This window comes from Clupea harengus, chromosome 20 (assembly GCF_900700415.2).
Source record: "Clupea harengus chromosome 20, Ch_v2.0.2, whole genome shotgun sequence".
Taxonomy (NCBI): Eukaryota; Metazoa; Chordata; class Actinopteri; order Clupeiformes; family Clupeidae; genus Clupea; species Clupea harengus.
Genome location: NC_045171.1, coordinates 18,895,179 through 18,915,710, shown reverse-complemented (window position 1 = coordinate 18,915,710; position 20,532 = coordinate 18,895,179). Strand labels below are relative to the sequence as shown.

General features: G+C 42.0%; 1 protein-coding gene across 3 annotated transcripts; it reads right to left on the bottom strand.

Moving 5' to 3' along the window:
- Positions 1–165: 165 nt before the first annotated feature.
- Positions 166–19,996, bottom strand: polr1d (RNA polymerase I and III subunit D). 3 transcript variants are annotated; one of them, XM_042710754.1, is made up of 7 exons: positions 17,838–17,984; positions 17,552–17,665; positions 15,461–17,378; positions 13,590–13,687; positions 13,128–13,204; positions 3,385–3,467; positions 166–489 (listed from the first exon to the last, which is right to left on the bottom strand). In XM_042710754.1, exons 3-7 carry the CDS (start codon positions 15,500–15,502, stop codon positions 442–444), a joined length of 348 nt encoding a protein of 115 aa, XP_042566688.1. In that variant the 5' UTR covers positions 15,503–17,378; positions 17,552–17,665; positions 17,838–17,984; the 3' UTR covers positions 166–441. The 3 variants fall into 3 exon arrangements, with proteins under 3 accessions (XP_042566688.1, XP_031442683.1, XP_031442682.1); XM_031586823.2 differs by lacking the exons at positions 166–489; positions 3,385–3,467; positions 13,128–13,204; positions 13,590–13,687 and adding exons at positions 18,142–18,198; positions 18,538–18,648; positions 19,480–19,605; positions 19,929–19,996 and having other exon boundaries at positions 16,087–17,378; XM_031586822.2 differs by lacking the exons at positions 166–489; positions 3,385–3,467; positions 13,128–13,204; positions 13,590–13,687 and adding exons at positions 18,142–18,198; positions 18,538–18,648; positions 19,500–19,605; positions 19,929–19,995 and having other exon boundaries at positions 16,087–17,378.
- Between the last annotated feature and the right edge of the window lie 536 nt (positions 19,997–20,532).

Sequence of the window (20,532 nt, the reverse complement as noted above, 5' to 3'; positions counted from 1 at the left end):
GGGATTAATTTGGGAGACAGCTGTTTCACGCATTTCCACTGCCTGTATCTTCTTCAACTCTGGCAAGTTCAGGGGATAGCTAGGGAGAGATGAAAAGTTGAAGCCCCTGGTACAGTCTTCAAGATCTGTTCACGGTATCAAATAATTAAAATCCCACATCCATCGTTTCAACACATGAGGAATCGTTTATTAAAAAAAATCTTTTACATAACGAAGGTGTAATTCAAACTGTACAAAAACAGGAAGAGAAATCTGTACAAAACACAGGAAAGGAGGCCACAATCAACGGCCGAAGTCGCTGACGTTTCCTAGACGCTTCAGACAGTCCAAAAACAATCTGTTTGATCCGCAAGCACATGCCTTGCTGACAGAACTCAGACAGAGAGAAGCAGATGAAAGTCAGGTGACTCGCGACGCTCTGGGAAACGAAGACAAGCTCTCTCAGTCCATCGGCTCATCCTGCTGTTCCTTGAACTCCTGCACTCGTGCCTGGGCAGCAGCAACCAGGAAGACGGAGACAATGAGAGGAAGGCATCAGTCAGAGTCAGTCGTTTAGCACGGTCACATCTATATATCTACGATCCGCAGGAGATGTTACCATCCTTCCCCAAAACAATCCCACACAGTGAAGTAATGTTTGTCACAACGAGGTGCGGAGTTAAGCATCCAGTTTCTGCAAACCCCACCAGTTGGGCAGAGGGCTGGCCCACTTTCTATCAAGTGGCCTCAAAAGTTCTATTTATGTTTATGTTACGATATCCTAATAGGTAAAACTCCAATATCCTCCTAAGTACTTCTTACCTCTGATACTGGTACATCGTATTACATTGGGTTTAAGTTAGTTACAAGTAACACTATGAACATACACAAGAAATACATTGTATTACCTATTGCCAGTGTTGAGAGGGTTACATTTAAAATGTATTCCACTACAGAATACATGTCCTAAAATGTAATTTGTAACATATTCCGTTACAAGTACTCAAGGTGAGTAACGTATTCTAAATACTTCGGATCACATTCGCATTGTCTTATACGTATTTCATTAGTAGTGGATGAAACAGTCAGACATTGAGGTTGTAAGGCCCACCACCAACCCTCACGCCAATGAGCCAATTCATCGCTTTTCCTCTACTTTGTCTTTGTCCAACTTCTCTGTTAGGCTCTCTATATCTGTTTTGTCTATACAGTGGCTTGCAAAAGTATTCAACCCCCTAGAAAGACATCACCATTTTCTAGTTTACAAAAGTTCATTCATTCTCCTGTCAATTCTAAATTGAAATATCCCCACAGCATGGTGTTACCACTGCCATATTTCAAGATTGAGATGGTGTTTCTTGAGGCATTGGTACCACATTGCACCACGTAACGCTTTGAGGATTGTCCAAAACGTTCTATTTTGGCCTCATATGATTATACAAACCTTTTCCCATATCACAAGCAACATTCATACATGCTTAAATGTGGCTCTTCTAAAACAGATAGACTCAGAGAGTCCAGTTGTATGGATAGCTCTTAAGCTTGTGTACTCCACACATGCACCCCCATTCCAGCCGCTGAACTCTAGATGTTTTGGGACACATGATGGCTGGACTGTTAACATCTTCCAGTCTTTACCTCACTGAAGTATTTTAATCACCTCGTCTCTTTAGTCTTCATTTCCTCTATTATCTCACACCCTGGCTGATGACCTTTAGACAGAGTGATTTTTATACCCAGAAGAGATCTCTACTTTACCACTCAAAGGGAGCATCTGATTAAGGCCAGTTGTGGTCAACTAAGTCAGGCCTCTGGTCATTTGGGAATAATGTATCATCTGCCTTAATCTGGAACTCAAATGCCCAGGGGTTTGATATAATTATTACATTTCAGTTTCTAACTCATTTATTTTGAATGTTCGCAGACAAATAACTTGCACTGTCTTTAGAAATATATAGCACAAAGGTCCGCAATAATAATACTGATTGGGATAAATATGTTTAAGTGTCTTGTAATTGTGAAAATGATGATAACTTTCAGGGGGGGTTAATACTTTTGCAAGCCACTGCTGCTATTTGTTATGGTGATTCACTTCATATCCTCCTCACCCATCCTTCAGTGGCTGGGTTTCCATCCAACTCTTTAATGCGAATGACCATTCAAATATAAAATCGTAGAATAACCCCAAATACCCGTTTTCAATTCGCAAGACACAGTGGATGGAAACGTGCACAGACTTGCATTTCTTTTAGGCGAATTTTCATAAATCCTTCTGCTTCTCCACTCCCACGTTGTTTTTCTCTATTGCTCCCCCAGGCCTTTCTCCACTGGATCATAAGACTCTAGCCCCTTCACTCCCCCCCCATCTCTCTCTGACCACTTTTCCATACTTTGTAATTCCGTTAGTTTCTCCACAGGCGTACCTGGTCCAGAGCCCCCAGTCTGTGTACTCACAGGGCGCACCTCATCAAAGCACCTCAGTGTTTGTCAGCAGCTGGGGCCCTTGGTATGGCAATGTCCATAACCTAATTTTCAAACTCAATCTGGAGTCTCTGCTGAGGGTTCTTCAAAATCATGTTTCCCTTTAAAGCTACCCCATCTATTTCTGGCCATAATACTTAATCTTTTGGATGACCATTTATAGAATTTGCAAGGCTTATGCAACAAGCTCTGAAACAAATCTTTCAGTACCCTGTAAAAATGAAGTATGTGACAAACACCGCAATTACTTTCAGGGTACAAAAACACCAAAACCTGTTGGTCTCTTTGCTGATGGCACAATACACCAGATATTAGTGGCAGTTGCTTGTTCCCAGTGGTTCCCTATGCTCATGATAACCTAGCTCTTTGATTAAACAATAAAACATACACTTTCTGTACTGCAGCCGTTGTGTTCATTGTGGGGTCAGCTTCCTGACCTGTGATCAGACAGTCTCCATAACCACAAATTAGTCTGGGAATACATTTTGGCAGCGGGAAGGCCTATGCTGTTTTCAACCACAGGCCAATGATTCGGAGTACACATCAAGATCAACACAAAAACTGTTCACCGACCAAAATAAAGCTACTGCCACGACTTTTCAAGCCAACCCCCCACCCTCCGGGCTCAACCCAGTCCACCAGCATTGACTAGGCAGAGATTTTACATGGAAGAATGGTCTCTGATTGCTTATCATGTGGCCTCAAACCTCAAAAATACTTTTTGTTTCCTGATGGGGGTAGTAGACTAGTAGAATAGAGTTTAAACTGAGGAATAATAATTGTGTGCTAATAATCATGACATATTTTATAGAAGCATACCTTACGTTAATAACTTTGGGATCACTGTACTGTGTAAACTGTATCTTTGGGCACTGAAATAGCAAGGAGGAGGGGCATCACCATGGCAGCAAGATGACCGCTCACCTGGAAGGTGCCGAGGACATGCTGACAGACTTCTGTAAGTTCGTTCAAGCCCTTCCGTAATCCATCCGTAGCTGGAAGACCCCCTAGAGGTACCATGAAAAGGAGAGACAGACAGAAAAGAGGTCAAACACTTAAGCACGTTATACAAGTTGACCGTATGCAATTCATTTTACATGTCAGGTCAAGTGGGTGGGGGGGGTGTTTCTGCAGAGTGCCGTCAATGGAGCAGTCACAGTCCCTCGCCTAATCTCATTTTGTTATTAAGAGTCAGCTGCATGCTTAATCACACACACACATATATATACATACACACATGGTTCTCCAGATGTGTGCGTGCGCGCACTCCCACACACACACACACACGCACTCAGGCTCTTCTTCTACTGTCGCACACACAGGCACACATACTGATGAGCACACAAACACACACACACACACACACACACACACACACTTGAAAAGAGTAGAAGCATTTGTGTGCGTATGTGTGTTTGAGAGTGTGTGTGTGAGTTCTTTAATACCATCCTGAAACTTCCCGCCACCTCCATAAATTTGACCCGAAACACGAGTTGTTTGTGACAAGAGGCCTCCGTGGTGCTGGCACTTTGAAATGTAACACAGGGCCGCTGTTTTACAGCTCTTTCTGATGGCTACATGTGACATGTGGTGGTCATGTGTGTCACGCCATTCAGCCCTCATCACAAAGGACTCCATTTTACAAGCAATGCATCGGTTTTTTTTTTCTTTACTGTAATCTTAAAACAGGAATTTTTATTGCCGTATTTTTGTATGGGTGTGGAAGTCTTGGAGTCTGAACCAAGAGCTCATTTTATTTTCGAAAACATTCGGAGTAATCTGATTGGATCTGACTTCATGAGCGCAGCCAGGGGGGTTGAAAAATGAAGATCCATGTTTTACTACGAGACTGCAGATGTGATTATGAAGTCATGAGTCAGAAAGAAGCTAAAAACAGCACTCTCTAGCAAAGTGTGCCATCCACCATCTCACACCCCATCTCTCACGTGTGTAAACCGCCTCTTCACCACTTGATTGTGCCAAGGTGGCCAGACTTAAGTAACTGACTGAATTCCTTGTCCTCTGATGAAAGAAAACACACGAATGTTTGCAGTGTTTTTCCTTTAGAAGAGCTGTGATCGAATTGGTTGAGACATCAAAGCATTTTGATTGGCTAGTATTCCCGTATACACTTGGGCCAATGTGACCTTTTCAACTGGCCATGTACTATGACAGCAATTGAGTCGCCGCAAAAAAAAAAAAAACGTTATAGTGTCCGTTATAAATAGTGATGTTTTTATTTTGGTCTGGTGAGAGGAATGAGGGAATGTGGGAAATTTGTGTCAGGTCGGGAGTGTGCGGGTGGAGAGAATCCTGGCACTCCACCAGCTGTCTGTAGGCAGAGAACCAGACTTCAATCAGCCTGTTTGAGAGGGAGAGAGAGAGAGAGAGCGAGCGAAAGAGGGAGAGAGACTATGCTAAGCCTAAGCTAAGTCGCCACTCTGCTGGAGTGATACAGTGCATTTAGGATTTTAGAAATCAAATATTCAGAAATGTGTTTAAAAGGAAAAACTGACATCACATTGACATAAATATTAAGACGCTTAACTCAGTTCTTAGTTAAGGCACCTTTGGTAGCGATTAGCTATTGTTAGCCTTGAGACTTCTTGGGTATGACACACTTTGCACACCTGGATTTTGGAAGCATTCTTCTCTGCAAATCTTCTCAAGCTCTGTCAGGTTGGATGGGGACCGTCTGTGGGACAGCCATTTTCAGATCTCTTCACAGTTGTTCGAATGGGTTCAAGTCAGAGCCCTGTTGGGCCACCCAAGGACCTTTAAAGAGTTGTACCTAAGACACTAAAGCCTAATTTATGGTCAACCTTTTACACAGACACCCAGACACGGAAGACACTCAAGAGCCCCTTGCGTCGTTGCGGACCCCTTCCGAGCACCTCTCTGCGGCTTGCGTGCACCTCCCAAATTTTGTAACTATCCGACGTGGCGACGCAAGCCGTGCGGAGACCGCAGGGCTATGATCCGTTGAAGCAACTGCGTGGCCGCACAGTGACGCAGTCGTAGAAGCATATTTCGGCCTTAAGACAAATTGTCTTGGCTGTATGCTTAAGCCCCTGATACACCAATGTCAGGCTGTCAGTAAGGGTTTATGGCCCGCTGGCACAAGGCAAACCCCTGATGGTGGCTTTTCAGCTGATTGAGCATCAAATTGTTGAGAGAGATCACTCTGACTGGCGGTTCTGGCAAGCGCAGAATGTACATGCTAGTTGGTGGTTGTCTGTAGTCTTTGCGGTGTGTTCAAGTGTAACCTTTTGGCCCCGACACTGGCGACGTGAGGCGATGCAACAGTCAGCCTTCATTGCGGCTAGTTCTTTGATATAGGTGTGGTGCGTCCCTGGCTTTAGGGTCACTGTCCTGTTGGAAGGTGAACCTTCAACCCAATCTTAGGTCCTGAGCGCTGTGAACCAGGTTTTCCTTAAGGATATCTCTATACTTCAGCTTTCCCTCAACCTTGACCAGTTGCCTGGTCCCCGACGCTGAAAAACACTGCCACCACCACGCTTCACCATTGGGATAGTATTGGGCAGAGGATGACACTTAGAATTGAGGCCAAACCGTTTAATCTTGGTTTCATTAAACCAGACCACTCTGCCATAAAGCTTAGATCAGTGGAATGTTGCAGTGATGGTTGTCCTTCTCTAAGTTTCTTCCATCTGGTTCTTGGTCACCTCTCTTATCAAGACCACAAGCCCCCGCCTCCCATTGTTCAGTTTGGTTGGGCGGCCAGCTCTAGGAAGTGTCCTAGTTGCTCTACACTTCTTCCATTTTTTTATGGGGGCCACTGTGCTCTTTGGAGCCTTCAATGCAGCAGTAATGTTGTTGTAGCCCTCCCAGATCTGTGCCTCAACACAATCCTGTCTCTGAGCTCTGCAGGTAGTTAGGGTTCCTCCGTCAGGAGGAAACCTATTGTTATTGTAGGTATTATTATTATTCTTGTGCCATTGAAGTCAATGGCAGCCCCTAGAACCGTATGGTAACTTTTTGTGAAATTTGGCACACTCATTAAGGACAGTCCCTTCTCCACTCACACCAAGTTTCATGTCTCCCACTAGACCACACTAGCGCCACCAACGGGTCAAAGTTGGACTTTTGTTAACACTGTAACTTTTGAACTGTTTGGCCGATTTTCAAAAATGAGGTACCATTGGATTCCTTGGATCAAGACGAATGAAACACACCCTATGGCGTCAATTTCCGGTTATATAGATTTTCTGCAATTTCCGGTTTTATCAAAAACCTTTGAAAGGCATCAACTCCTACAATTTTTGTCAAATCTTCTTCAAAATCACCAGAGATGATCTTCAGACCAAGCCTCACAAAAATTCTCCAACCGAATTTTGATCCTCACAACTGTTTGTCCGACACAGCCACTCAAATGCAGCAGAAAAGCTTTCAAACAGGAAGTGAAGTCATATCTCAGCAAATCTTTCAGATATCAACATCAAACTTGGTATGCACGTGGAAGACACTACAACATGTCCCCGTGTGCAAAGGCAACTTCATATCTTCAAAAATGATTGATATAAAGCAAATTGCATTAATCGCTAACGCGAATGGTGAATATGTAACCGGGTAGCTTTAGGACCCAGGAGTTTATAGGCAGCCAATGGTTGACGTGCTGTTATGAATGCTGCCTGACACGCGCGCGACATGCACGAGACGGACAGACACAATTTTATTGAGACTATTTTGTGGATACGAGAGAAGAGGACGATTTCTGGTGTGGAGAAGATTTTCGTCTACATTTGACCGTAAGTAATAAAAGCATACTTATTACTGTTTAATTCGTATGATAACTGCAAGACGATTTTATTCTGTTTTTATTCTTGGTTAGTGTATTTGAGGTAGCGCAGATGTTTTGGGTCGAAATGGTAGCTAGCTTAGTTAGCTGGATAGTTATCTAGCATTAGGGAGAAGGCAACTTTGGTACCGATAGGTACATTTTGAGGAATTGTGTTCAGAAAGTGATTTAACCAAAGGCCAGAAGTTTAACACAGTTCGTTTGCGTTGATGAATACAAATTAAGTGTTTTATTGACTTGTTCCAGTATCACTTTGTGACTCCGTGCTGTTGTAGCTATCTAATGTAAGTTAGCTGTATTTAATATTTCACTGGGTCTTGGAGCTGTTTCATTCACTGAAATAATTATGAAATGTGATGTTCTATTAGCCATTTCGTTACTTGAGCAAGTCACAGTATTTCCAAGGTTTGATAGTGTAACTGAGACGACACAGTAAATAATTCATCTTTGCTAGTAGAAAGTATGTTGTATGGTAGCATAGCAAGCTAGTAGTATAACTACAAACCTTAACATATAGGCTAGTTTTTGCTTCTGTGGACGGCGTTTCAAATTAACGTACTCTACGTACCTGTACGGTTGGGTTATTGTATATTTACATGTCATTGTGGATGTAATTGTGTTGTTTTAATTAGTGCGTTCCAAGTTTTTCTGACGGTCTCCACAGCGCAAGTACTTTTTTTCGAAACTGTAGTTGGCTAGTTAGCTAGGCTACCTTAATTAGCTGTATAGTTAGGCTACCTACCATTAAACTCGTAGCAATGGTAGCTACACTACCATGGTTGTTGTACTTGCTACGTATTAAGCGGTTCAAGGTTTGATCGTTTAGAAGCTCCATTGAAAACATATAGAACTACAGTACAGTATTTTTGTAATTGTTCGTTTGATACGATTAGCTATTGAAGTGTTAGCAGTAGTACTAATTTGAACATAGTTTTTGCTTCTGTGAGACGGCGTTCTAAATATACCTATAACTTAACAACCTGTAACTCTACTTTCATAAATAGGTTTCCCCATCTCCTCCCATACCATGGGCCAGAGGAGCATGACCACCTGGGTGAGGAGTTTCTGAATTATCAGACCATGCCAACCACCTCCCTTCAGGACGAAACTGAGATGGAAAGCTTCTGGGCTGGAATGGCAACACGGAAAAATAAGGTATACTTTTTTTTGGCTTTCTTTTTGGCAGGTGTGGCTTGGCTACATCTGTTGCTATTATTGATGCATGCCTATATCGTGTCATACATGATGCAAACTATGCATGTTGTATCTGAACTTTGTTACAGTGTACTTACAGTATTAATCAAAACAAAATATGGTATGTTTTTCCATTTTGTTCTTTGTTCATTCTCAATAGGTGGCAGGAACTAAAGAATTTGAGAGGCTTGTTGCCGTCGCCAAGCTGGTCCTGGTGTTGCCCCATTCGAATGCAGATGCTGAGAGGGTGTTTTCAGTGTTCAGTGGGACTGAACAAAACTAAGACCAGAAATAGCCTGGCATTGGATGGCACCCTGTCTTCAATAATGGCCATAAAGATGGCCGACCTGGAGCCCTGTTTCAGATGGGAGCCCCCTTCAGAGGTCATCAAGGCCTCCAAGAAGGCCACAGGCCAGTACAACCTTGCCCACAGATCTTAGAAAATGACTAACCAGGTTCTGATCTGCACCTGATACCTCATTTTTAGTTATTTTTGTCATGTGTTGATCTATTTTATTGCTTAAAAAGGCTACTGTTTAAGCACTTTATTTGTTGCACTTTTTTGTTTGATGGAACGTGTGGTGGGAGGCTTTGAATAGTGAAAAATATTTCTCCCTAACTAATCTTGTGTCATTTTTTGCTGTTCATAAATTGTTAAGTGCTCATAAATCATTAAATACAATTATTAACAATATAGGTTAGGTTCCAGTTAAGAATTAGTTGAATACCATTGTAATCAAAATGTCAATCAACCTACCTTGGTAAAATCTTAAACACAGGTCTATTAATTAGGCTATATTGTGGTACATAGACAGTCATTGAGGCACAAGAATAGTTTTCTGGTTGAATGTTCAGCTCAAGTCTAAAAGGCCCTACAAGTCATGATCAGATGAACATGAATCAGAATAAGTTCAGGTATTGCACATCTTTAGCATACCACCCAAAAATCCCCTAGAATGCAGGAAATAACATCTACTTAAACCAAAATGTCCTGGGTGTGGACCTTCAGCTATGTCTTTGCTTCACAGAATGTAACCAATGTTGTCCATTTCCAGTAGGCCCCACAGTAGGCAGACTTTGGGCCCCAAAAACCAACAGAATGCAGAGCACAACATGGGTACAACGCCAAATTAATTCCAATTCCCTGATATCTGAGCCACCCAACGTGTGTAGCTGCGTGCACGGCAACATTTTCTCACTCCAAGGTTTTTTGAAAAGTTGGCAGCTCTGTGGTGACACGTTTTAGTACACTTTGCAGTGAGTGTGTTTGCCCTACAATGCTAAAAAGTTGCAGTCAAATTTGGCAAAATTGCTAGCTTGGATATTATCTTTACATTTAGATGGGTTGGTGGTTACAAACAATGAGGATGCGCATGCAGCTTCAAGGCAGAACAATGCCTACCATTTCACCTTTACTGTATATGTTCCATCCACCCCCCCTTTCTGAATAAAGTTCCATTGATCTGATTTGTTGCTATCTGTTGCTATAAAAACCATTTTAGCCAAGCTAACTAACATTGTTTTTAGCTAGCTGACATTACCATTCAATCACAAACAAAACATGAATAGAAATAACTTGCTAACAGGGTCCTCACGTTAAATCAAAAGCTTGTAGTGAGATGCATGACCCCCCGAGACAAGCTTTCATGTTAATAATCCTGTTGGTCACCCTGATTGTGCATGTTGTGTAGTTAAATGGAATGAGAGAGTCTGACCATGATAAAGTATTGTCAAGCTGCTGTACCATCACAAGGTACACTTGCAAACAGCTGGACATTAGCTGTACCTTGGTCCAGTTCACTGCATGCCTCTTGTCAGTTGTGTATGACTGAGACTAGAGAGATGTCAATTCAGGGAGAGTTCCTATAACCATGGATTTTTAACCAGTTTTGGGAAATTTTGAAAACAGTGTTATTGTGTGGGACTACGTTTTTTGGGCTACTTCTAATCCTCATGCGGCCGCCGCATTTATCCCTTGGCGTGACCTGCACTGGGAAAGAGGGAAACAGCATGGATGGGGAAAGTGTGTGGGCAGAGCAAGCAGTAGTAGTACATAACCTACAAACGTCCTTTAGTGAAGTGTATCCTCACTTTCATACAGTTATTGTTGTAATCAAAGCTTTTAAAGAATGGATCTCTGCATTAAGGGCCTGACCAGAGCACAGGTGGCCTGACAGAACACGCTTCAAAGTTGTCACTTTCAAAAGGGTGGCATTTTAACCCTGTCAGTCCAAAATGTCTAAAACTTGGTACCCATGACTTATTGCTCATGGGAAACAAAAAAGTCTCAAGAACCCATAATGTCACCAGCATGGATATTTCTCGACAGTGACAATTTGTGAATAATTAAAAAAAAATGACTTCAAATCAGCCATTGATCCAATTATCTGTCCAATGTTGTGTACATGTATGAAATACATGTCAGTGTCATGTCAATTTTGTAATGATTGGAATGTTGAGGAGGAACCCGCCATTGCTGCCTGCAGCTATATTTCTTTTCAACCTTCTTTTCAAAAAAAAAAAAAGTGCAACTATTTCTAAAAACCTGTTTTCGCTTTGTTATTATGGGGCGTGTAGATTGACGAGGCAAACAATGAATTCAAATCATTTTAGCATAAGGCTGCAACATTATAAAGTGTGAAAAAAGGAAAGGGATCCGAATACTTTCTGAATGCCCTGTATACCCAGATACAGAGAGGACAGAAAGAGAATAGAGAAAGAAAGAGAGAGGGAGAGAATGAGAATATCACAGGGACAGTGAAAACGAGATAAAGAAAAGGCAGGAAGTCAAAGACAGCAAGACAAAGTATGTCTGAGAATTGACTAGAGAGCATCAGGGCGAGAGAGAGGAAGAGACAGAGAGTGTCAGGGATTCAGATAGAAGAAACAGAGTGAGAGGGAGACAGACAAACAAATAAATCATGACACTGGCCCCATTCCTCACTTGTCCTGTCTCATTCGATTGGAGCCTAACAACTTTTCTGCCAAGATTAGATTTACCAGCCAATCAGACACTTAATACAATAACAACCCTCACCAGCCCCAAAACAAGATGGCTGCCATCCCTTGCTTTTGGCCTCAGGGATTCACTTAGACAGGCATGACATGGGCCACCAAGCCTGGCCTATTAGGGAAAAATGTCAACAACAGAAGTCTGTCAGCATCCCTTCCACCCTGCCCTAGACCCAAAGCCCCTCAACCAAGCCCCTCCAATTAGATTATGGACTGAAGGGACTCCATTGTTGTCATGGCTGCAGACGCTCAGAGATGTGATCTGCGACAGAGGCTCCTCTGGTGATTGCATTAAAGAGCAGAGTGACTACTGGACAGTATCCTGACCAAACCACAGAGGGTCTACTCATCCAGATGCTGGAAAAATTAGGAAACGCATATTTGACCAACTTATCCGTGGGGGACAGGAAATACAGACGACTAAGAATAGCATTTGTTTTCACTTGTATGTTAAAGTGGATTGAATGTTTGGGAGTGTAAAACCCACATAAATGAATCTCCGGAGAGCAGGGTTTAGACGGTGATTGCTAGACCAGATGAACTTCAGAAGGATCACGTTGGTGTGTTGTTTTGGTCTAAGTAACCCACTAAGTAACTCACTAAGTAACTTGACCGACTTTCCTCTGATGAAACATGAGCCAATACGCTTTAAAGGGGTTATGTGTAAGATTGACTAGCTGTCGGCTGGCTAGTTACCTGGGTCCATTCGTAATTTCAGTCCAGCACTCTGAAAATGGATTGAGGCTCTGTAGTTAAAAAAAACAGAGCCATCCATTTCTCCATTAATTAACAAACATTTTAACGGCCATTATTTTAGCCTCTAAAATGGGATTTTAGCCATTAAAAACACCATTTCTGACACTGTGGGCTTATGCCAGTGACGGTATCTATGCTTTTCTGTTTTTGCTACATTGATTGACTAGCACCTCTTGAGGTACAAAGTGTATTATGAAAGAGGATGGGCCGGGGCTAACATTCTAACTTTAGTGCATGTCTTGGCAGCACAGAGCATAGGCGTTTTTGACATTATATCAAAACGGTTATTTCTTCACAGTCTGTTGCTATTTCCAGTTGTTTTTTTACACTAGAATTCTCACACATAGCACCTTTAATTTGATCCTGGAGAAAGCTCATGCACACACAAGCAGGTGCAGTCACACACACATACACACACTCAAACACACACGTACACTTCCACGTTCACCCCTCCTGTCACTCAGCAGGAGGAATAGGACCTAGAGGAGATTGAAAGTGTGTGCACACATATGCAAGTGAACTCACTCACACTCAGGTGTACTCACACACACGCAGGTGTACTCACTCACTCGCGTGCGTGCGTGCGTGCGTGCGTGCGTGCGTGCGTGCGTGCGTGCGTGCGTGCGTGCGTGCGTGCGTGCGTGCATGCATGCATGCGCGCTTGCTCACTCACACACACACACACACACACGCACGCACGCACGCACGCACGCACGCACGCACGCACGCACGTGTACTCACTCTCACACACACAGTTGTACTCAAACATGCACAGACAGCTCCCATCATGTCACTCTACATATGGACTAGAGAGCAGTGAGGGACCAATCAAGGCCTTCAGTGTAATGAAAGGAGGGGGAGGAGCAGAGAGCGACATCTCCCTTACCTCGTGTCTGGATGCGGAAGTTGATCTTGCTCTCCGATGGGTGGGTGATGCTGTAGCCGCAGAACTCCACTTCTGGACTGCAGAGATGGGCACAGAGGAGTTAGCTACGTCACTAACCTCCACCATGTCCACCTCCAACCCCAAAGACCTTACCCTAACCTCAACCTCCATCACCACTGTCTACATCAGATCTCTGGCTGGAGCTTAAGAAAGAGTGTGAATGACTGTGTGCACGTGCATGCATTGACCAGAAGTGATGGCAGTCATTTGGGAGCAATAGGTATGTGGGGATGGATGGGCATGGAGGTTTGCATCTCTCATTCATTGTGGCTCACACACTTATTTGTTTATATATATATATATATATGAATGTATGTATATGTGTGTGTGTGTGTGTGTGTGTGTGTGTATACACCTACTGTGGGACGTGTGTGTGCGCGTCAGGCATACTAGGTGACTCACTTCTTCATGATCATGTATCTGAGGGAGTTGCCCAGTGTGTGGTCCTCTTCATGCAGAACGAATGTCACGCACCCCTCATCCGCCCCGTCCGCCTGGACCTGCAGGACACACACAAACAGAGTCTCAGCATGCATGCATGCATGCATGCATGCGTGTGTGTGTGTGTGTGTGTGTTTGTGTGAACGTTATCAAGGAAGAGGAACAAGGCTCCGCACTGCTCAACATATGACCTAAATTGATTTTTCCACCCCTCAACACACACACATACAAAACATCAGATAAAAACCATGAAGCACTTGGGCCTGATATAAGGTGGCTTGTTCGAAGGTGGGCGCTTTTTTGGAAAACCGTGCTGACTCAGCAGGAGGAAGCGCTGTTTGCAGCAATGGAGGACTCCAGCAGGGCGGGAGAGAGTGCAAGACAACACGCAAGATCGGAAAGAGGCACTTTTGTAACTGAGGAGGGGAAGGATCTGTTGACACAGCGGGGTAAGCCGCTCGGGTAAACTTCACAGGGAAACAGGCGATGTTGGGGTGGGAGAAGGAAGATAGGATCTCCAATGGCAGGGAGTTCACCATGAAAACACTACTAACTGTTACTAACTATGCTAATTTGGACAGGATGTGCCAGAGGGTGGGAAACTGAGGAAATGACCTTTTAACCTTCAGTTGAAGTGTTCTTTAAACCCATCAGCCTCCCTTGTTAGCCTGTTAGAAACGGGCTCCTATTTCATTCTCAAATGCTTTTCCAATGGCCATGCATAGAAATACCAGAACACTATTGCACGCCCTTTGAAATAACACATGTATGAATTAGTTAAGAATAAATAAGTGTAAAAGAAACTGCCTCACTCTTGAGTCAAGCACGCAGGAGAGGATATCCTTTCATTTGTTCTGGCTCAACAAAACCTCTGCATGCCCCCCCCCCAAAATGACCTGTGCTTTCCGGTAAGACTAACTCTGAGGACATTTTCTCAGAAAGAAAATATGAAATACAAAAGAGAGAGAGAGGGAAATAAGTCCCATCAGCCAGGGAGTCCCAAGAGCCCTTGGAAAACACTGGCACAGATCACAAAGTTGACTTCTACCATGTGATCAAAAGTAACCAAGGTCTAGTTCAATTCAATCACACATATTTCTAAGTTTTACATATTTCAATTAGACCATTATCTAGATCCAGCTACTGAAATTGATAGTATTACAGTACGAGATATCTATGCAAGGATTTTAACTACAGCTTGGTGTGACTATAACTCTAGCAACAAGTCTTCTCAATTTTGTAAAACTGCCGATCCTAATTCAAGGATTTATCACATAGTAGTACACAGGGTGACCTCTATCGGTTAGACAGAGTAGTGCACATTTTGAAAGTCTCATCCGTTCTTGAACGAATCCCTCTTGTACAGTGTACGAATACTGGAGCCAAAAACAATGGATAAAGTGCAGTGTCAGAGCACCATTTTCATTGCAGGTCGTATGGTAATGACTATTCAAGACATTGTATTAGACTAAACACTCCACATTGAATAAAACACAGATAAGTTAACATGACACATTGCTAGTGATTCACACGTCGAGCTAGCGCTGCAGTCACGGATAACATATTGCATACATAAGTGCTGTACTTAAATTACAAATGTTGTACAGCAAACTAAGATTGCTTTCCCAACTAGGTAATAGCTAGTTAATTTGCCCCTTCGATACTACAGTGAGCTCGCGTGATAAATACCGCAACCTAAAGGAGTGTTATCTGCTGTTGTGTCAGTCAAGAAATGTCACGGTTTCTGCGGAGTAGTTAAACCATTGCATAACACGACAATTGTCATTTATCTCCACTGTATGAAAAACATGGTTACTTAAATAAACATTTACCATTTCCAGTGTGGGTTTCTTTTCCACCTCGGCCCAAGCCATGCTTGTCAGAAAGTGTCGCTGAAAAATGACGCAATGGCCGAAGCAGAGAAATGTAGTGGCCTTCTCCAAAATAACCAGAGGGTGGCGGTATTACTCAACTTTTGGTAGGTTTAAAGTGTAGGTTTATTCACTTGTAACAGACTGACTTGCAATCTGAACCAATGAAGCAAACAAAGCAATGGTAAATCGCAGGGGAACTAGATGAGACCACTTTTGAGGTAAACACGTATCTTCTTTTTATCCTTTATCTCATCTGATATAGGTTTTAGAGCCCCTGGAATGAGCATGTTTAAGTGAGTCATTTTAATAGCCTAATCAACATGTTGAACTAGGAGATATCTCACAAAGCATTTTTTTTTTAAATTAACCAAATACACCAACTGTGTTTAGTAGGCTAAAATGTGTAACCCTCCCCCTGCAAAGTGCTGTTGTGGGTCAAGTATCCATATAAACTGTATAACGGTATGTATATATATAATACATAGTGCATACAGTTGCACACTATTTACTATTAGTATTAGAGGTAGTAGAAGTGGTAGTGTTTGGTTGTAGTTTGTTGTTACAATTATCATTATGACTTACAGTAAAAATAATAATAAACTTTAATTTGTGTATCTACTTTCTCACACCCGTTTACAACATAGTTGTTTGAAAAAGTGAATTCAGAGTACATGGTGGGATGTGAAATGTGAACATGTACAACAAACAAAACAAAACAAAACAAAAACAACACAAAGAGTAGTTCAGTTATTAAAAATACAGATATATAAAAAACAGTGATTATGAAATAAGTGGTAAATACGTGGTCAGATACCAGAGTAAATACCAGTCGAGTACCATAAGTCAGAGGAATTACCGTATCATGTGAAGAAGTGCACAGATTTTGATAGTGGATTTGAAAGAGAAAAGGTTGGCTGTGGGTGTATTTTGAAGCTGACTTATGGTTGCAACTTTTAAAAGATTTTCTGTTAGTTAAGTAAGTAAGATTATATTTCTATCTGTTTTCACAGATAGATAGGGATCAGTACACTAAAGTTTTTACCAAATTTGTATTATGTGCACTGTGTGGTCAAGCGGTCCACTGCACCCCAGCGCACATAATTTAAATGATACAACTAACTTAGGAACTCATGCTTCCTAATCAGTGCATGTTTTGGAAGACAAACTGAAGCTGAGATAAGAAGGCATACATTAATGATGTAAATAGCAGCCACAAGGGGGCAGACCTCATGCATACAGTGAATCGGTGCTGTCGCTGTGCAGCTGTTTGAAGAACGGACATGCTTATTGCAAAACAACTGTTGTGTCCAAACATGTGTGAGAGAAAAACTTTTGGTACAATCATGGAAATTCCCATTGAAAAATCATGCACGGAGAGAGTCACAAAACACAGAGATATCTGGTTTGGAATCAGGAAATAGTTGCCTATTGCACACATGTTGACATCACATCAGAACATTTCTGAACTAATTCAAACTAGTAAACAGTCTGTTCTACACATCTCCTGATAGTCATAAAAAGCATCCAGATGTGTTCTGCAAAGACGAGGAGTAGTAAGACAAAGAACAAACCATCACTGATCAATAGCATCTTAGTGGCAGGAAAACTAAGAGACCATGCTGACATAACCTACAGCCTCCTTGTATGACGGAGAGGCCTTGTCGGAGACTGATCTCTAACTTCCCAAACAAAACAGAGGGAGGGAAATTGCTGTATCTGAAGTGAAATTACCACAGTGGTTGCATTCATATGATTAAGGTTACATTCAACAATAATGAGTTACTAGAGAACATCAAAATGTCAGCTTACACAGCACAATATACTCTGTTCATTCCCTGTCTGAGTCTATGACTGTCAGATGCTGCCGTACAATGACCTGCAGGGGGCGAGAGAGATGACCAAACGTGTTAGTGGTGCAGGAGCACAATGGAGACCACCTGTGTGACATTCATAAAGATATAAGGTCAGCATGCTTTCTATTTTTTTAGACATGAAATCTAGATTTCAGATCTTTTATGTTTGTTTATTCAGGGGGGATGGATGATTTACCTGTGTGTGGGAAGACCTCAAGGACGCTTTGGCAAACCAGCTTAGAGAAATAAGGAGTACGATCACACAGACTGTAGTTGCGAATAACACAGCCTCCGCGCTTAATAACTGAGCCTGGGGAAAGAAGGACAAAACATATTCATTGTAAATACTGTATAAAATTTCATGTATATATTTAAAACAATCAATAACAGTGTTGGGCTATGCAATGAAACAAGGGGACAGTGTTAAAATGTAGGTGCTTACAGAGAGAGAAAAAAAGTCTCAGATCCATTGTCATACTCACATAGCGGGGATATGCTGGTTCCACATGATGATAATAGAAATCATACCAGATATGCCTCGAAAAAAGTGAAAAGCAAACGATTCTGTGAACAAGTGCAAACAGCCCACCTAGTATAGTGACAATGTACATGGAAAAGCACACAGTCACCTGGAGAGGGGGGACAGGAAGGATGAGAGGTCACTGAACCGCTACCAAACAAAACAAATGTATATGTCTATAGAGCTCAAATCAAATAGCTGATGGTGTAGTGATGTTTACTTTTAGGGCATGAGCTTTAACATTGAAAGTCACAGGGAGTACTTGCCAGCTTTTTGGATGGGTAGCTGTGAGTATGGATCGACAGGCTTCCACAGATGATGAACTGGAAAAAAGAGAACCACAAGATGGGATACAGGACCGATTCAGATTTCCCAGAGGCTTATGAAGTTTCTTTCCAGGACCAGTTGTTTTCCCAGAGTGGGATTTTCCCAATATCCCAGAGTGTATTTACGTATTCAATATCCAAAAGATCATGAACTGTACTGAGGTCCCCCCATTTGGAAACTACTGTATGATGACACAAACATGCTATATTCAACATAATAATTACACTCACGGTACTCTTAACAGCTCTATAAACTTTCTAAACTGTTTTTTAATTTCAAAATGCAAATGAATACAATCATGAAATTGATTAAACGGGTATATTACAAAATTATACCAAAGCGGCCTGCCAGAAAGGTGTGTATAATGAACTTGAGTTCGAAACTGTCTCCTTCATCAACGCGAGGCCCATCATCATCTCATTACACCCAAAGAACAGCAACGCAATCTGTCGAGAGAGAAAACGAAACAGAACCATTAGAATGAGCCCTGACAGATCAACACAGCACAGTCAGACAGAATAAGCTATTATCTATCCAACACAATCTCAGGCATGTCAACGCAACATTCATTCATACAAAGAAAATTGGTACTCTGTTTGTTTGGACAGTGGCATCCATTGAGGTTGAACAAAACACATTTAAATGGATTCATTTTGTTGGAGGCCTAAGCCTATGCTCTATGTGTTAAATATTGGCATGGGTGTCTGGACAGACAGACCATCATAATTAACAGTAACATTGTAAGTATCTCTAATGCTTTATTTACCGTCATGCTACTTTCCCTGACCAACTTAACTTGTAGCACAAATTATTGTCTGAACAATTACAACTGAAAAATGTCAGTAGATGGGCAGAAATGCTTCTTCTAGTTTCTTTATTTGATACATTTTTTTTGTTATATAGACAGTTTTGTTGTAAAGAAGAAAACGTAACTTGTTCACTGGCACAATATTTGCAGGTCCCAATTTTTTTAAAGGTGCAATTTGTTTTTAGACAAATTTCTCTCTAAATCACCCATAATAGTGCGGTTTCAAATATTATGTTTACTATACTTTGTTCGTGTTCAACGCAACTCAAGTCTTTGCTTCTGTTTTTTTTTTATGGATTTGGTTACATGTTTTAGTGCAAGAAAACAATCAACTGTTGCAATAAAATCTCTCTAATAAAATCTAGAGTTGGGGTTAAGTTGTGCACTGTTAATCATGTTTTCAGAAAGACATGATTATTGCAATCTGAACCTACAAGGATGATGCCAACATTGTGCAACATTTGTTTACATGCATGTCGTTGAGCTGACCCCAATGTATTTGGGCTGTCCTCTTAAGAAGCGGTGCAGTGGCTTATTTCCCCCCGTCACAGTCTGGACCTCGGTCACCTTCTCTGCCAGACTTGCGGAGTCAGTCCTGCGGGGAAAACACGGAAAACCAACTAAAAAGCAAAACGAATAATGTGAAAGAGTGATACCGGATGAAAGAATGGAGGGGGTGGTCAGAGAGAGATGTGAGGGAGGGCAAAAAGAAATGAGACATCTGTGCAGAGCAAATCGAAACCCATGAATGTAGCACTACACTTCCTGTCCTTTTTTTTAACTGGTTTACTGCATGAACACTCGAGTCTACAAAATATACAAGAAAAGGACATCACAGTAATTCCCTTAACATGCTAGTGAACTTACCATATCATGATGTTACAATTTAAATCACAAATACAACAAACTTCCACTTACCCCTCTCCCTCCATTTTCACAGATAACGAGAGCAAAAAACAGAGGGGTGGGAGACTTACAGAAAGGGGAGGAGGGGGAAGTAAAGGAGGTCCCAGCGCCGCAGCTTGGGGAGGAGGGGGAAGTAAAGGAGGTCCCAGCGCCGCAGCTTGGGGAGGAGGGATAGTCTGGAGGAAATCTGGGTACACAGTATGCCTCTGTTCTGTTCATTTGTGTTCTTATAACTCAAACGTGCAATAAAGCACATACTTTACTATACAGTATATTGTAGGTCATAATAATTAAAAAGTGATTGTTTAAAACCTGAGATTGAAATGCAAATATTATGTTTTGTTAACCCACATAAACAGAAGTTTTTTTTCGGAGAGAGGTTTGACAAAGCGTCCACACTTTATCCACCAATCACCTGTAAGCTGCAGGAACAACACAGGGAGAGGGGAGAAGTGAGCTAACTGCGCTAACATTCAGCCAGAGTAACAGTCTTCTGTGTTTGCGTGTATCTGAATCCCCCAAACTGGAAAAACACACTCATATAAGCACTGGGAAATAATAAACAACACACAAACAAAAAAACGTTCAAATAGCATTGTCGTTTGTAGAGGGCGGC

Coding starts and splice junctions, on each gene's coding strand:
- polr1d (XM_031586822.2), bottom strand. Junction 18,649..19,499: donor GACAGCCCAAATACATTGGG/GTCAGCTCAACG, acceptor CTCTCTCGACAG/ATTGCGTTGCTGTTCTTTGG. Junction 18,199..18,537: donor CTTTCTGGCAGGCCGCTTTG/GTATAATTTTGT, acceptor TCTTTTTTCCAG/TTCATCATCTGTGGAAGCCT.